Genomic DNA, 15,905 nt, shown 5'->3' with positions numbered 1-15,905 from the left:
ATTGTGTTCTCATAAAGCTGAGAGACAATAACTGTCTTGGATTCAATTGGTTCAATGTGCCTTGTAGAATATTTTGCACTTAGTGTCAATATTATTTTATATGCACAATACCCCTTAAGAGTCACAGTCTATATTATTGTTGAGGCTGGTGTTTTTAAATCTTCATTTGCAACTCATTGGTGGATTGTACAATCAACTTAATGGGTCTTGACAAGCAGTTTTGAAAAATGAAATGGGAATTCCCATAGCGGCTCAGCAGGTTAAGAACCCAATGCTTTCTCTTGAGGATGCGGGTTCAATCCCTGGCCTTGCTCAAAGCTGTGGCGTAGGCTTCAGGTGCAGCTTGGATTTGACCCCTGGCCCAGGAACTTCCATATGCTGCAAGTGAGGCCGATAAAAAGAAAAGAAAAAAATTTTTTAAGTAAATAGAATACCATAGAAAATATCAGAGTGAATGCATCACACAAAATAAGAACATGGTTATTGGAGTTCCCGTCGTGGCGCCGTGGTTAACAACTCCAACTAGGAACCATGAGGTTGCGGGTTCGATCCCTGGCCTTGCTCAGTGGGTTGAGGATCTGGCGTTGCCATGAGCTGTGGTGTAGGTTGCAGATGCGGCTCAGATCCCGCGTTGCTGTGGTATAGGCCGGTGGCTATGGCTCCAATTGGTCCCCTGGCCTGGGAATCTCCATATGCTGTGGGAGTGGCCCTAGAAAAGGCAAAAAGACAAAAAAAAAATGTGGTTATTTATTAAGAGAATGCAGGTCACGAGGCTGTACACTAGAATTGATAGCTCATCAATTTAATTGTTTTCTGATAGGCGAGAACTAATGCAGCTGATCAATTTCATTACAGAAATCAGTTCAATTTGCAACTTTACATTTTCGTTTTCTAGATTTCCTTCTTAAATCATAATGATTTCTCTTCTGTGAGAGAACACACTTGGACTAAATCTAGCACCAAAATGCAGTCACCCAAAGCTGCTTCCTTTCAAATAAATATTCTTTAAAATACTCTCAAGTTAACTGCTAGAAATGTCTTGAAATTTAGTTCCTCTTGGCCCTGCAGAGACTAGAAACAATCTGATGGATTAAATTATAATTCTGTGAATTTCTGACATAGTATAAATACTATAAGTTTCAAAAAGCCATAAGAAAATAAAAAACAGATTTGCTTACTTAGATTCAAGAGGAAAATACTATCTTCCCTTGTTGTTAAGTTCATGCAGAAATTCCTAACAGAGTTTACACTGGATGTCTTCGTAGATCTGGCTATCTTAAGATAACTTAACTGAAGTTAATTTCACCAACTTGTTTATATTTTCAAAACAGTCACAGGCTTGACAATATCAACTACCAACCAGCATGCATGCAACTGTTTGGTCTTAACTTTTGGAGCCCACTCCTAATACCTGGAGATTTTTTGAAATAAAAAGAATAATTTGGGAAATTCCTTCCAGTTTATTTATTTGGTCACATTACTTTATGCCACTATCTTTTTAAAAATTTTTCCTGATGTTGAGTTTTGGAGCATTTATAGGGCCTTTGCTTTTGTGGCACAGTGGACAGAAAGGATGACACAACCTTTTTTTTTTTTTTTTTTTTTTTTTTTTTTTTGCATTTTAGGGCTGCATTTGTGCCATATGGAAGTTCCCAAGCTAGGGGTCAAATCGGAGCTGTGGCTGTTGGCCTACACCAAAGCCACAGCAGTGCCAGATCTGAGCCTCATCTTCGAACTATACCACAGCTCACGGCAGTGCAGGATCCTTAAACCATTGAGCAAAGCCAGGGATCGAATCTGCATCTTCATGGATACTAGTTGGGTTCCTAACCTGCTGAGCCACAACAGGAACTCCAAGTATGGCTATTTTTAATATAATCAAACTGATTTTTCTTACATGCCATGATGCTAGAAACCATCCCTAACTGAATTTTTTATCAGCCAGTTGTTTGAGGCATCCTTAAAGAAAGTCTTAAAGTTCTCGGGGGTGAAAATACTGAATTTATGTTTTTATATTTTTGTAAAGTAGAAGCATGACCTTGTTTATAAAAATAATGGTAGTTAATAAAATACACAGTTGACAAATTCTAATCATCAGTCAAAACAGAGTAAAAATTTAAACACATGTATATGTTATTCTTCTACGACAGCCCTTACTTAAGATTTTGATATTTGTATGTATTCTGTATGCATGTGTATCTATATATACACTATATAGACAATATCTTTGTTTCACATATATGTATATAGACATAGACAGATCTACATGTGTGTATATACATAAGGAATCTATAAAGTAAAATTCATAGAAATAGAGAATGATGCTTACCAGGGATGAGAAGGTCAGATTAATGAGATATTGGACAAAGAGTACAAATTTGCAGCTATGTGGGCTATATAAATTCTAGAGATTTAGTATACAGCATAGTGGCTATAGTTAATAATAATACTGTATTATACAGTGGAAACTTGGTAAAAGAATAGATCTCAGGTGCTCTTTCACACACACACACACACACACACACACACACACTCATATACATGCACACACACGAGGTAACTATGTGATGGATTGACCAAAGAGTTGGATGGATATAGACAAATCACATAGATGGATATATTAATTAGACTGAATATAGTGATCACTTCACTGTATACACATACATCAAAACATCTTTTACATCTTAGATATAGTTTTTAAGAATATTTAAAAGGTACTACTCAGCCATAAAAAAGAACAAAATAATGACATTTGCAGCAACATGGAGGGAACTAGAGACCCTATACCAAGTGAAGTAAGTCAGAATAAGAAAGACAAATATCATATGATATCACTTATATCTGGAATCTAATATACTGCACAAATGAACCTTTCTATAGAAAAGAAACAAACTCATGGACATAGAGAAAAGACTTGTGGTTGCCAAGGGGGTGGAGGGAGTGGGGTGGACAGGGAGTTTGGGGTTAGTAGATGCAAACTATCGCATTTGGAATGGATAAGCAATGAGATTCTGCTGTATAGGGACACGATGGAGAATAATGTGAAAAAAAGAATATATATATATATATATATATATATATATATATATATGAGTGAATATATATATGTATATGAATGACTGGACCATTTTTCTATACAGCAGAGATTGACAGAACATTGTAAATCAAGTATAATAAAAAGATTTAAGAATAAATAAATGAAAAAAAAGAATATTTAAAAGGTTATTGGATGTCTTCAGTGACAAGTACCCCAATTTATCTGTTTCCCAAGTTGTAAAAGTGAGAGGCATGTGAGTCATTTTAGTAACTTACTAGATTGAAAATTCTTAATCCTTATAGATATTAAGCCCTTGAAGACTGAAATTACATATATTTTCTCCTATTAGGTATTTTCTAGAGCTTAGGAAAGAACTCTCTATATAGAGTGAGAAAAAATTTGTAGGGTAAGTCAGTGGAAGTTCTGTGAACTAGTCGAGACCTTCCCCTAAGTAGTGTGTGCTCTTGGGCAATTCACTTAGCTTTTGTGTCTCAGTTTCCTCATGGGTGAATTTTAGATGGTTTCATTGGATAGTCATGCAGATGTTCCTATGTTACTAGACAAATTATGCACAAAGGCACTTTGAGGGGAAAAAGGACATGGTCTGCTAATCAATCATGATAAAATTTTGTTGTTTAATAGCACCTTAGGTCCTAGAGTTGTTTCAGTGGCAAACAGAGATTTCTGTGTTGGACACTGCTAACCGATGGAGGAGACCCTGTATGTTCTATCCAGGAAAACTTTACTTGAGATGGAGATTTGTGTTTGCTACAAATCCCATACAGCTTTAAGGTCCCTGCTAGAAGTCTTGTTAGAAATTGAAAATGACAAAAGTATTCTTTCTCAAAATGGGGCCACATGTGTCCTGACACGGAATTATGTCAGGCGCTTAGGAAAAGTCACTGACACATGCATGATTTGCTGCCTTTCTTTTCTTATTCTGCTCAGGTTTCTGAGGACTTAGAGATTCGTCTCTCTGCCCTGATGGACTGTTTTGTATCTTCCCTGGGGATGAAAATCCATCCAGGGAGGTGAGGACACTGGCTGTCACTCTAATTAGTGGTTTTCTAGCCCCCATCCTGGGATCACGTATCAACCTGGAAACATAACATGACATGTTTTCCCTATTTGTGAAAACATTAATATCAAGTGATTGTTCTGGAAACACAGGTGCTGCAAAGATGCTGCCAAATTCTGTCTGTACTACTGTCATCTCAGACTATCTTTACTTGGGCTGAAAGGTTCACAATGGCTTCCAGAGCATACTCATTGATTATAGGACCATGAATGTATGCTGCATCTAAGTAATTACAGCAGCAAATAATATACAGATTGAGAATCTATGGGCACTTTTTCTTTAAGAAGGCCAATATTGTTGTCAAGGGGAAGGGAGTGGGAGTTTTGGGTTAGTAGATGCAAACTACTACATTTAGAATGGATAAACAATGAGGTCCTACTGTGTAGCACAGGGAACTATATCCAGTCTCTTAGGATAGAACATGATGGAAGATAATATAAGAAAGGGAACGTGTGTGTGTGTGTGTGTGTGGGTGTGTATGTACATATATACATATATATAAAATTGGGTCACTTTCCTCTAAAACAGAAATTGGCACAACATTGTAAACCAACTATATGCTAATAAAAAATTTTAAATGCCAATATTAAGATAATAGATGTATTTTTCAGTGCAGTCTAAAGAATTCAGAATATACTGCTGCATAAAAAGAAGTAATGTGCATAGCAATTTTTAAGAACATCATGAAAGAAAAAATTATCACTAGAAAATTCCCATTTGTTATTACCCTGTTGTTTTGATCAGCAGGAAACCAATGAGGTCCATTTATTACAAGTTTATTTTTTTTCTTAACATGGCAAAAAGGAGTTCCCATTGTGGCTCAGCAGTAATGAACCTGACTAGTATCCTTGAGGTTGTGGGTTGATCCCTAGCCCCACTTGGTGGGTTAAGAATCTGGCATTGCCACGAGCTGTGGTGTAGTCTGGAAACTCCCATATGCCACAGGTGTGGCCCTAAAAAATAAGTCCTATAAACATTGTCACAAAAATGTTCTTTAGACTAGGATGAATGTGTTTTGGGGAGGGGTGGGGGAGGGAGGGACAATGCCCTGCAGGCATACTCTGACACTGGGGGAAAGTTGAAAGGATTCAGAGGGGAGTAGAGGAAATACAATGAGCGATCTGTGTCCTCCTAAATGCCACCCAGGGAGTTCCCGCTGTGGCTCAGTGGTAATGAGCCTGACTAGTATCTATGAGGATGCAGGTTCAATCCCTGGCTTGCTCAGTGGGTTAAGTGTCTGGCATTGCCATGAGCCGTGGTGTAGGCTGGAAGCTGTAGCTCCAATGCTACACTTAGCCTGGAAAAAAAGTGGAGTTCCCATCGTGGTGCAGTGGTCAATGAATCTGACTAGGAACCATGAGGTTGTGGGTTTGATCCCTGGCCTTGCTCAGTGGGTTAAGGATCCAGTGTTGCTGTGAGCTGTGGTGTAGGTTGCAGACGTGGCTTGGATCCTTTGTTGCTGTGGCTCTGGCATAGGCCGTTGGCTACAGCTCCAATTGGACCCCTAGCCTGGGAATCTCCATATGCCGGGGGAGCAGCCCTAGAAAAGGCAAAAAGACAAAAAAAAAAAAAAAAAAAAAAAAAAAAAAAAAAAAAAAAAAAAGTTCTGCCCAGCTCCCAGTTGAAAAGCCCTCATGTGTACTGAGTTGCTACCTGTTGAAAGAAATGTGTCTACTACACTTACCCCGAGGACCACTGGAGGTTTTGTTTTCCCTAAAGAATGGGCTTCCCACATGTGGACAGGATGCCCTGTTTTGGACTCAAGTTCTTCCTCCACCATTTTCTAAATGAATAAAAGGCTCCGATAACAAATATCATCCATCCAGGTTGGACATTCTGAATGATGGTCCTAATTGTGACTTTTTCCAACTCAGACCCCTGAAGGTTAAAGCAACTACAATTTATTTGGGTCCAGGATAAAATTACATTCAAATACACCTTCAGAACAATCCCACAGTGCATCAAATATATCTTCAGAATAGATCCAGGGTGCAGGCATTTCTATTTTTCCTGCCACTACTCTGGTTCTGGGCACTGTCCCGCCTCCCCTGGCTTAAGGCAATGGGCTTCCATCCTGACCCAATCAATGGAGCACGTCTGCTAAAACCCTAGTGGGAGCAGACCACTCCCCTGCTTAGACTCCTCCGGCAGCTCTCAAGATGATGTGTCCTTCCTGGAAACAGACTCATTCTATCCACGGCAGAGTCTGTGTGGTGCTGTGTAAGGTAGTTTGAAGTAAACACGGTGGCTCATAAACCATCATGATCCCACTCCCCGCTGGCATCTCTCCAAGCCTCTTTGATGTCCCTTGAAGATGCTGGCAGCTCTGCCTCCCCATTTGTTATCCTGTTTTTCTCCCTCACCTAACTCTGAAGCCTTCCCTATTTACCTGATTGAGAACTGCATCCCTCCCAGTGTTTTCTATCCCTCTTCTGTCGTTGTTTTTATTATTGTGTTCTGTTTTTTTTAAAGGTCCCCCTTCATGGCATATGGAAAGTCCAGGGGATTGAATGCAAGCTGCAGCTGCAACCCACACTGCAACTGCGGTGCAGCTGTGGTGATGTCAGTGACAGATCCTTTAACCCACTGTGCTGGGCAGGAGATTGAACCCAAGGCTCCATAGTGACCTGAGCCACTGTAGTTGGATTCTTAACTCACTGCACCACAGCAGGAACTTTTTTTTTTTTTTTTTAAGTTTCATTAATAGACTTTATTTATTTAGCGCCGTATCTTTTTTAGCGCTGCACCTGTGGCATATGGAGGTTCCACAGCAACGCCAGATTCGAGCTGTGTCTGCGATCTACACCACAGTTCACAGCAACACTGGATCCTTAACCCACCGAGTGAAGCTATGGATCAAACCTGCGTCCTCACGGGTACTAGTCAGATTTGTTTCTGCTGAGCCATGATGGGAACTCCAATAGACTTTATTTTTTAGAGCAGTTTTAGGTTCAAAGCAAAATTGATCAGAAAGTACAGACAGTTCTCATATATCCCTTCCCCAAGCACAGTCTCTGCTGCTGTGAACATCCTGCACCAGACAGGACATTTGTTACAACTGATGAATCTCCATTGACACATCATCATCCCTCCAAATCCATAGATTATTTTAGGGTTCACTCTGGGTGGTATACAATCTATTGATTGGGGACAATGTATAATGACATGAATCCACTATTGTGGTATCATAGAGTAGTTTCAGTGCCCTAAAAATTCTCTGTGCACTGCCAAACTCATCCCTCTTTTACTGCTAACATCTGGTAACCACTGATCTTTTTATTGTCTCCATAGTTTTGCCTTTTCCAGGATATCATCGAGTGGAATCATCCTGAGTATGAAGCCTCTTCCCACTGGCTTCTTTCACTTAGGAATATGAACTTAAGATTCCTCCATGTCTTTCTATGGCTTGATAGGTCATTTATTTTTAGCTCTGAATAATGTTCCATTGTCTGGATGGACCACAGATACATAGGCATTTACTGACTAAAGGACATCTTGATTGCTTTCAGCCCTTCCGTTTTTATTTTTTCCTACCTAGTATTCATCACCATCTAACACACTCTTTACTTACTTTTTGTGCATGTCTGTAGATCTCGACTAACCTTTATGAGTGGGAATTTCTGTTTTGTTCTCTGCTATATGCCAGCACCTAGAACAGTGTATAGAGGATGCTCAAGAAATAGATGTTGGTTGTAAGAATAATAAAAGGGTGTTTCCCAAAAGGTAGAAAAGTTACCAGTTTATCTCTAATCATGTGGCACCACTTACTAAATAAAGTACCTGTCTAGCTATACAAAGGTTATAGCTAATGTCTATCAATCATGCATTTAAAATGCTTAGCCCAGATCTTGGACCACAGTTAAAAATTTTCAGGTATTTTCTTCTTATAAAAATGTGAGCTCCATGAAAGCAGAGGTCTTCTCTGCCTTACTCACTGCTATCTTCTGGGCATCCAAGAATAATGTGTGGCACATAGTAGGGGCTCCAACAATATTTGCTGGATGGATAATCAGTTCATCTCAATTTATTAGTTTTCTTATGTAATTATTTGTTTTATCTGTCAGGTGCTTTTAGTGGATCAAAGCAATACTTAAGAATACTTTTCTTTGAAGTAATGACTTAATCTACAACCATAATTTATCACGTTGTTAGATCCAAACTCAATTGTAATTTACTGCTGTGATCTGAAAAAGATAGCATTATGTCATCTCTTGCAGAGGTCAAAATATGTCGGTTAAAATAGTGTCAGGAGAAGAAAAATATTTGTGGGCAAGTGTTTTATGAACGTATCATGTGCAAAGAGGTGAAGAGAGACAGAGCAAATTCTTTAATGGCTATGGATTTCAAATGGCCAAGGACTATTCAATTCATAAAAGTAAAGATAAAACTAAGTAAAATAGTCTTTTCTTAGAAGTGGCGGATGTGGAAAATCTTGGGGAAGCCATAAAATAGGATGACAGAGAATTCTTTAGTAGATATAGCCTCTTGCCCTGATTTTTAAAAAAAAGTTAAAACAAGAGAGCCTTTATCTTGTTGAGGAAGTATGGAAGGACATACTTCATGAAGGAAAGAATATAACCTCTTCATGGATATAATGTCTTGTAAGTTATCAACTTACCCGTCATTGTTAACATCTGATACTGCAATTGTATATCCAAAATACGATGCCATCTGCAAAGGAAGACCATAAGATGACATATTTCGCATTCAAAAAGTCATTTTTATAGTCATCTCTCAATTTTCCCTGAGAGATTAGCCTTATGGCAGCACAGTTTTTTGAGTTCATAAACTCTTGGATGTGGATGGAGTCTTCAAGTCATTTAGTTTAGCCCCCGACCTAATACATAATCTTCCTCAAAACCTCCGACATCTGCTTGGACATCATCTGAGATGTTCAACAATCAGTCCATTCAATCAGCAGATACAATGATTAGGATGTTCTTTGCTAAAACTGGTCCTTCTGGAACCTCTAGTCCCTAAATCTCTACCTAGTTCCGCAATCTTGAATATCACAGAATAAATCTAATTCCATGTCCATGTGAAATCTCATATGGAAGTATTTTCAGTTGGCTCATCATCTTTCTTAAGATATAAGATGTGTGATATGAAAGAAATGATGATACCCCTGAGGCCATGGACAGGAGAAGTTAAGTAGGCTAGACATTCTCTGCTTTGGATGCTTCATATCACTGAAGCAAAAACAGGGTTTTAGAAGTTCCCACTGTGGTGCAACAGGATCAGCAGTGTCTCTGTAATGCCAGAACACAGGTTCGATCCCCAGTCGCACACAGTGAGATAAAGGATCTCTCATTGCTGCAGCTGTAGGGTAGATCACAACTGTGGCTTGGATCTGATCCTTGGCCTGGAAAACTCCATATGTGGTGAGACAGCCAAAAAAAGTGGGGAATTAATTTTAGGGTAAACCATATCTAGTATCAATTCATATTGAGTTTATCATCTTAGATAACTTAGGTTATCTTAGATAACTAAGGTTTCTAAGTCTTTTCTGAGTGTAACTTGTGTGCCTAATCTCCCCAAGTTCCAGCTCTGACATTTTCATTGTTCAACCTAGGTTTTCAAGATTTAAAACATTTTCAGATTTGGCCTGTGGTTTTAACTGGCCAAGAATTTTCCTTTCCATAGTCTGCCATTCAGTACTCTAGCTGATTCAGCCTTCCATCACCTACTTTTTTTTTTTTTTTTTTTTTTTTTTTAATGGCTACAACTGCAGCATATGGAAGTTCCTAGTCTAGGGGGTCAAACCAGATCTGAAGCTGCCAACTTACACCACAGCCACAGCAGCACCAGATCCAAGCCACATCTGTGACCTACACTGAAGCTTGCGATACCACCAGATCCTTAACCCACTGAGTGAGGCCGGGGATTGAACCTGCCCCTCAGAGAGATGCTATCAGGTCCTTAAACCTATGAGCCACGACATCAACTCCTCACCTACAAATTTAATCAGCCTAGAGTTTCCTGGAAAGTGTGCTCCAAGGAAAGCAGAGGTTTTGGTCTGGGTTGTTCATTCTTTTCTCTGCACTAAGTTTAGCTCAAAGTAGGTTCCAGGTGCCAGATACTCTTGGCAGAGGAAAGAAATAGGTGAGTTAACATGTGTAACTCAATTCAATTTTTGCATCTCTTTTCTCTATGCAAACATATACAGTTGCTATAGACTCAATGTTTGTGTCCTCCCCTCTTCTAGATTCAAATGCAGAAACCCAACCCCCAATATGATGGTATTAGGAGGTGGGGCCTTCAGGAGGTGATTACGTCATTAGGCTGGAGATTTCATGAATGGGATTAGTGTCCTCATAAAAGAGACCCCAGAGAGCTCTCCAGGCCTCCTTCCACCATGTGAGGACACAGAGAGGAAGAAGGTGGCTGTGAACCCAGAAGCAGGCTCTTACTAGATATGAAATCTGCCTACTCCTTGACCTTGGCCTCCCAGACTCCAGAATTATGAGAAAGGAATGTTGTTGGAGTTCCCATTGTGGTTGAGCAGGTTAAGAACCTGACTAGTATCTGTGAGGTTGCAGGTTTCATCCCTGGCCTTGCTCAGTGGGTTAAGGATCCAGCATTGCCACAAGCTGCAGCATAGGCCACAGATGCAGCTCAGATCTACTGCTGCTGTGGCTGTGGTGTAGGCTGGCAGCTGCAGCTCTGATTCATCCCCTATCCTGGGAACTTCCATATGCTACAGGTGCAGCCATAAAAAAAAGCAAACACAAAAAGAAACTGCCAAACTGATTTCCAAAGTAACTGAAGCATTTCACATTCCCATCAGCAATGCATGAGGGTTCCAGTTATTCCACATCCCTGCCAATGCTTAGTATTTTATCTATGATTTTAGTTATTTTAGTGCTTTTTCTTCACCCCTTGAGAGGATCATGTGAATTTTTTGCTTTATTAATATATTATTTTTGGATGTTAAACCAACCTTGCATTCCTGGATAAACCTCACTTGGTCATGGTACCTAATTCTTCCTATATTTAGCACATAGTAGGTGCTTGGTAAATATTTATTTTAAAATGAATAAATGATAGGAATATGACAATATACTATTAGGTCAGAGTGACATTCATTATTTGATAGTAAAATGTTCTTACCTGTTCACCAGTGAAATTCTGAATAAAGGTCATATCTGTAGAGTTGATGATTGAAACCTGAAATGATAGGAATTAGATGCATCAAATCATTTGGCATAGAATTGGAGAATTTTTTTGAAGTATATCTTTAATCATTTTAAAAGTTTTTTTGTTTTTTAGGGCCACACCCACGGCATATTAAGGTTCCCAGGCAAGAAGTTGAATCAGAGTTGTAGCTGCTAGCCTACACCACAGTCAGAGCAACACAGAAGCTATGCCACATCTGTGACCTACACCACAGCTCATGGCAACACTGGATCCTTAACCTACTGAGAAAGGCCAGGGATTAAACCTGTATCCTCATGGGTGATAGTCATATTTGTTAACTGCTGAGCCATGATAAGAACTCGCATTTTAAAAGTTTTGTGATGAGTCATAAGTAGTTAGTTACACATGTAAAAAAATATGTAAATCCATAAGAATGATCTCAAAAAATCCAATTGAACTTTTTATTTATGGGTTAAGTCTGGGATCCTTTCAGACAAAATGCATGCTTACTCATCAATTCAAGACTGTCAAATTACAGCAACCAACCTGATAGTGAGTTAATTTATCTAATCAAAATTTTAGTCAGACAGTGAGAGACAAGCATCATACACTACCACTTATATATGTGGACTCTTAAAAAAAAAGGATACAAATGAACTGATTTGCAGAACAGAAACAGACTCACAGACTGAAAAACTTATGGTTACCAAAGTGGACAGGTAGTGATGGGGAGGATAGACTTGGGGTTTGGGATGGAAATGTTCTAAAATTAGGCTACAATGATGGTTGTACAACTATAAATATAATAAAATTCATCGAGTTTTAAAAAAATATAGAAGGCTGAATTAGAGCAACTAACCTGATGGTCAGGTAATTGATCTAATCAAAATTTTAGCCTAAATTTCATTTCTGGGCATATGCTATTATGAGAAATAGATGATTATGGCTCTTTGCAAAAAAAAAAAAAATGAAATTCTAAACTGTTATCCACATAGAAAAAAAAATATTCCTTTTAAATTCTGTCCATCCAACCTAAAAATCTCAAGATATTACAATTTTACCAGACCTTAAAATATTATTTAAAATAGGTTTTTTGTTTTTATAAGGTGGATTTCCTTTCCCTTTCCTATTTTTATGGTAACTAGTTATACTGGGTTTCCATGGTATAGCTGGGTGTCCAAAACTCATGTCTGTGCAGAATTTCAGAAGGTGACCTTATTTGGAAATAGGGTTTCTGTAGATGAAATAGTTAAGGATGTTGAAATGAAACCATCCTGGATTTAGGGTGAGCCCTATGTTCAATGACTGACGTCCTTATAAAAAGAGGAGGGGACACTTATAGACACAGAGGGAGGAAGGCCTTATAGAGACTGAGACAGAGGCTGAAGACAAGGAATGGCAGGGCCACCTGAAGCCGGAAGAGGCAGGAAAAATCCTCTCCCATATGCATGCGTGAGAGTGCAGTCTGCCCATCACACCTTGGTTTCCAACTTCTGGCCTCTTAAACTGTGAGAGAACAAACTTAATGTTGTTTTAAGCCACCTGGTTTGTGGTCATTTGTTATGACAACCCTTGTAAACTAATGCCCTAGCAACGGAACAATCGATCTTATTTCTACCATATGAGACATACTAAAATCCTGATCAGGTGTTCCCATTGTGGCTTATTGGGTTAAGAACCTGACTAGTACCCATGAGGATGTGGGTTTGACCCCTGGCCTTGCTCAGTGGGTTAAGGATCCGGCATTGCCACAAGCAGTGGCCTAGTTTACAGATACAGCTCAGATCTCGTATTGCTATGGCTGTGGTGTAGGCCTGAAGCTGCAGCTTGAATTCAACCCCTAGCCCTGGCACTTCCGTGTGTCAAAGGTGTGGCTGGAAAAAAACAAAAACAAAAACAAAAAAAACCTGCAAATGCTGATCATATCAACAGTGAGATCCTTTGCAATGATTCCCAGATCATGCACAAGGCTAGGGCCAGCTTCATGGGATGTGACACTCAGATAAGTCCTACTCTTTGGATAGCCCAGCAGTTACTACCATAAAGTTCTCAATAATTTTGAATAAGAAGCCGGGTATGTTCTCTTTGCATTGGACCCTGAAAATTATGGAGCTGATCTTGTACACAGATCAGGAAAAACAACAACAACAACCTTGCCTCCCTTTTAGTAAGCAAGCAAGTGTGGACCAGTTGTGTTCACTATTAAAAGGGACTGTAAACCAATTATAATGGAAAAAACAAAAATCATTTAAAAAAGGAACTTTTGTTTTTATTTTTGCTTTAGGTGTTTGGTCACACACACGGCATATGGAAGTTCCCAGACCAGGGATTGAATCCTAGCCACAGCTGCGACCTCCACTACAGCTGTGGCAATGCTGAATCCTTTACCCCACTGCACAGGGCCAGGGATTGAACCTGCAATTCCGTAGCAACCTGAGCTGCTGCAGTCAGATTCTTAACCCACTACACCTCAGTGGGAACTCCTATTAAAGGACATTTTAAAAGATTTAAAGGTGTATGAAACACAATATTTCTTTGTCTACCTAAAAAAATATCCTATGATGCATTTTAGTACTCACATATCCAAAATTCTGTGCGCCTCTCGGAACTCCAGCAAGCAATTCTGTGATGAAAACAGTCATTTAGAAGGTGAATTACCTAGATATTTTAAAGCTATACAACAAATCATTTAGAAGGGGCTTTTTAAAGGAGTAATTATTATGTGCTATGTAGAGAGCTGAAAGTTTGAAGTCACAGTTTGGCACTGGCTTTTGCTTCTGCTATGGACAAAAGAACACAGAAGACCAAAAATTGTACTTTTAGATTCATCTCCATCTCCATCACCAACCTCCGTGTATCTCTGCCTCTAGAATGTAAACCTGGCTTCTCTGACCTGTGTGTGATTTGTTGGTTAAACCTCTCATTCGGGTTTCTCCAGTTTCACTGTCTTTTGTGCTTGTCTTTTGTACCAGTGTATATATAGGTAACACTTCCTGTCCCACCAATGTGTTAAAATGATTTCATTACTTAAGGAAAAGCCACCTGTCATAAATGATTGCATCATGTCCCTAGAGCAGAATGACAGGAAAACCTGGCAGCCTAGGGTATGCCAGGAAGGAGGCTTCAATAATAGAGGTAGAAGAAACAGCTCTGGTCAAAAGAGGGCAGCATATTCTAATACACAATGATATGGCCTTAGATTCAGAAAGCAGTGGTTTTGGTCCTTGTTTCTGCTTTTTACCTGGAGTCAATCACTGAACCTAATTTTTCCAGCCTCTAGCAATTGATGTGAGTCAAAACTTCCTGATGATCAAAGACTTTTTCAGCTCTCATTTCTAGAAATCTAAACCCTCCTTTGATTCATTGGGGTTACATTTTTAGTTTAATTTAAGAAAGTGGGCCCTTTCCCTTCAAATTTCCCTCTGCCCCAAACCTGCCCCTAAAGGTGGACCACAAATTCTGGCATTAATTCTAGCTGATGTACTGAATTCTAGCAGATGTGGGCACTTATGCTGTTGGTAACTTTTTAGGTCAGTTACCTTCCCCTCCCCCCATCCTGTTTTGGAGATGAGTTAATTTCAACAATGCTGAACTTTAATAATCAGAGAAGGTTCATTTGGGCTTAGATATTGATCTTTTTAGTAGTAAATTCACTCATTCAATCAACATTTATGGGCAACTATAGGATATGGCAGGGAACAAAGACAAAAATTCCCTGCTCTCGTGGAGCATATATGGAAGAGGCAGTCAATCTGAAAAGCAGTCAGTTAAATGATATGTTAGAAGCTGATGAGTATAATGTAGAAAAACTAAGCAGTAAAATGGTACTGAGAGTACTGGAATTTCAGGGTGAGGAAGGAATCGTGATTTATTAAGGTGGTCATGGAGAGTCTTGGCAAGTAGATGACATGTTAGCAAAGATTGAAGAAAGCCAAGGAGTAGATATTATGGAGATCTGGGGGAAGTATGTTCTGGTCAGAAGGAACTGCAAGTGCAAAGGTCCTGAAGTAGAAGTGTGTCTAGAGTATTCAAAGAACAGCAAAGAAAGCAGGGTGGCTGTGGTGGAGGAAGTGAGGGTCAAGGACTAGGAGATGAGGTCAAGGTGAATAGAAGAGGGTCTTTAAGGTCATTGTGAAATGTGGATTTTAGACGGAATGGGTTGGAACATCATTGGGAGCAAAGAAGTTATACAATGTGACTTCCGTTTCTAAAGGGCCACCCTGGCTGTTAGATTTTGGGAGGACTCCAAAGGGCAAAGATGGAAGCAGGGAGACCAGTTAGGGAGCTACTGCAGCAGTGTTGATGAGGACTTGGATCCGAGTTGAAGGTGTGGAGAAGCAAGAAGCAGTCAGATTGCGGTTGTTTTTTGGGTTTAGTTAGCAGGATGTGCTCAAAGATTGGTTATGGAGGGGAGCAAAAGAGCACAATCCAAGACTGCCTTCCAAGGTTTTTTGGCTTGAGTGACTCAGAGGCTTCCATTGCCGTGTACTGAGATGGAGCTAATGGGTAGAGCACGTTCAGGTGGAAAGATCAGGAGTTCAGGTATAAGTATGTACATCCACAGTTTGGGATGTCTATTCAAATAGAGATGTTGAGTTTGGAGTAGAGATTCTGAATTAATGGATACAGGTATGGATACAGGTATGGATGTTT

At 39.5% G+C, this 15,905-nt stretch overlaps 1 protein-coding gene across 1 annotated transcript in view; it reads right to left on the bottom strand.

The window, feature by feature from the left end:
• The window catches only part of ITGA8 (integrin subunit alpha 8), a 170,773-nt gene that overhangs the window by 111,692 nt on the left and 43,176 nt on the right, over positions 1-15,905 (bottom strand). The window contains exons 9-11 of the mRNA XM_021064834.1: positions 13,832-13,875; positions 11,226-11,282; positions 8,734-8,786 (exon numbers count right to left, since the gene is read on the bottom strand). Coding sequence (XP_020920493.1) covers positions 8,734-8,786; positions 11,226-11,282; positions 13,832-13,875 — 154 coding nt within the window. The remainder of the gene's footprint in view (positions 1-8,733; positions 8,787-11,225; positions 11,283-13,831; positions 13,876-15,905) is intronic.

The sequence above is a fragment of the Sus scrofa genome, chromosome 10 (assembly GCF_000003025.6).
Source record: "Sus scrofa isolate TJ Tabasco breed Duroc chromosome 10, Sscrofa11.1, whole genome shotgun sequence".
NCBI classification, from domain to species: domain Eukaryota; kingdom Metazoa; phylum Chordata; class Mammalia; order Artiodactyla; family Suidae; genus Sus; species Sus scrofa.
This window is presented reverse-complemented; position numbering and strand designations above follow the sequence as displayed.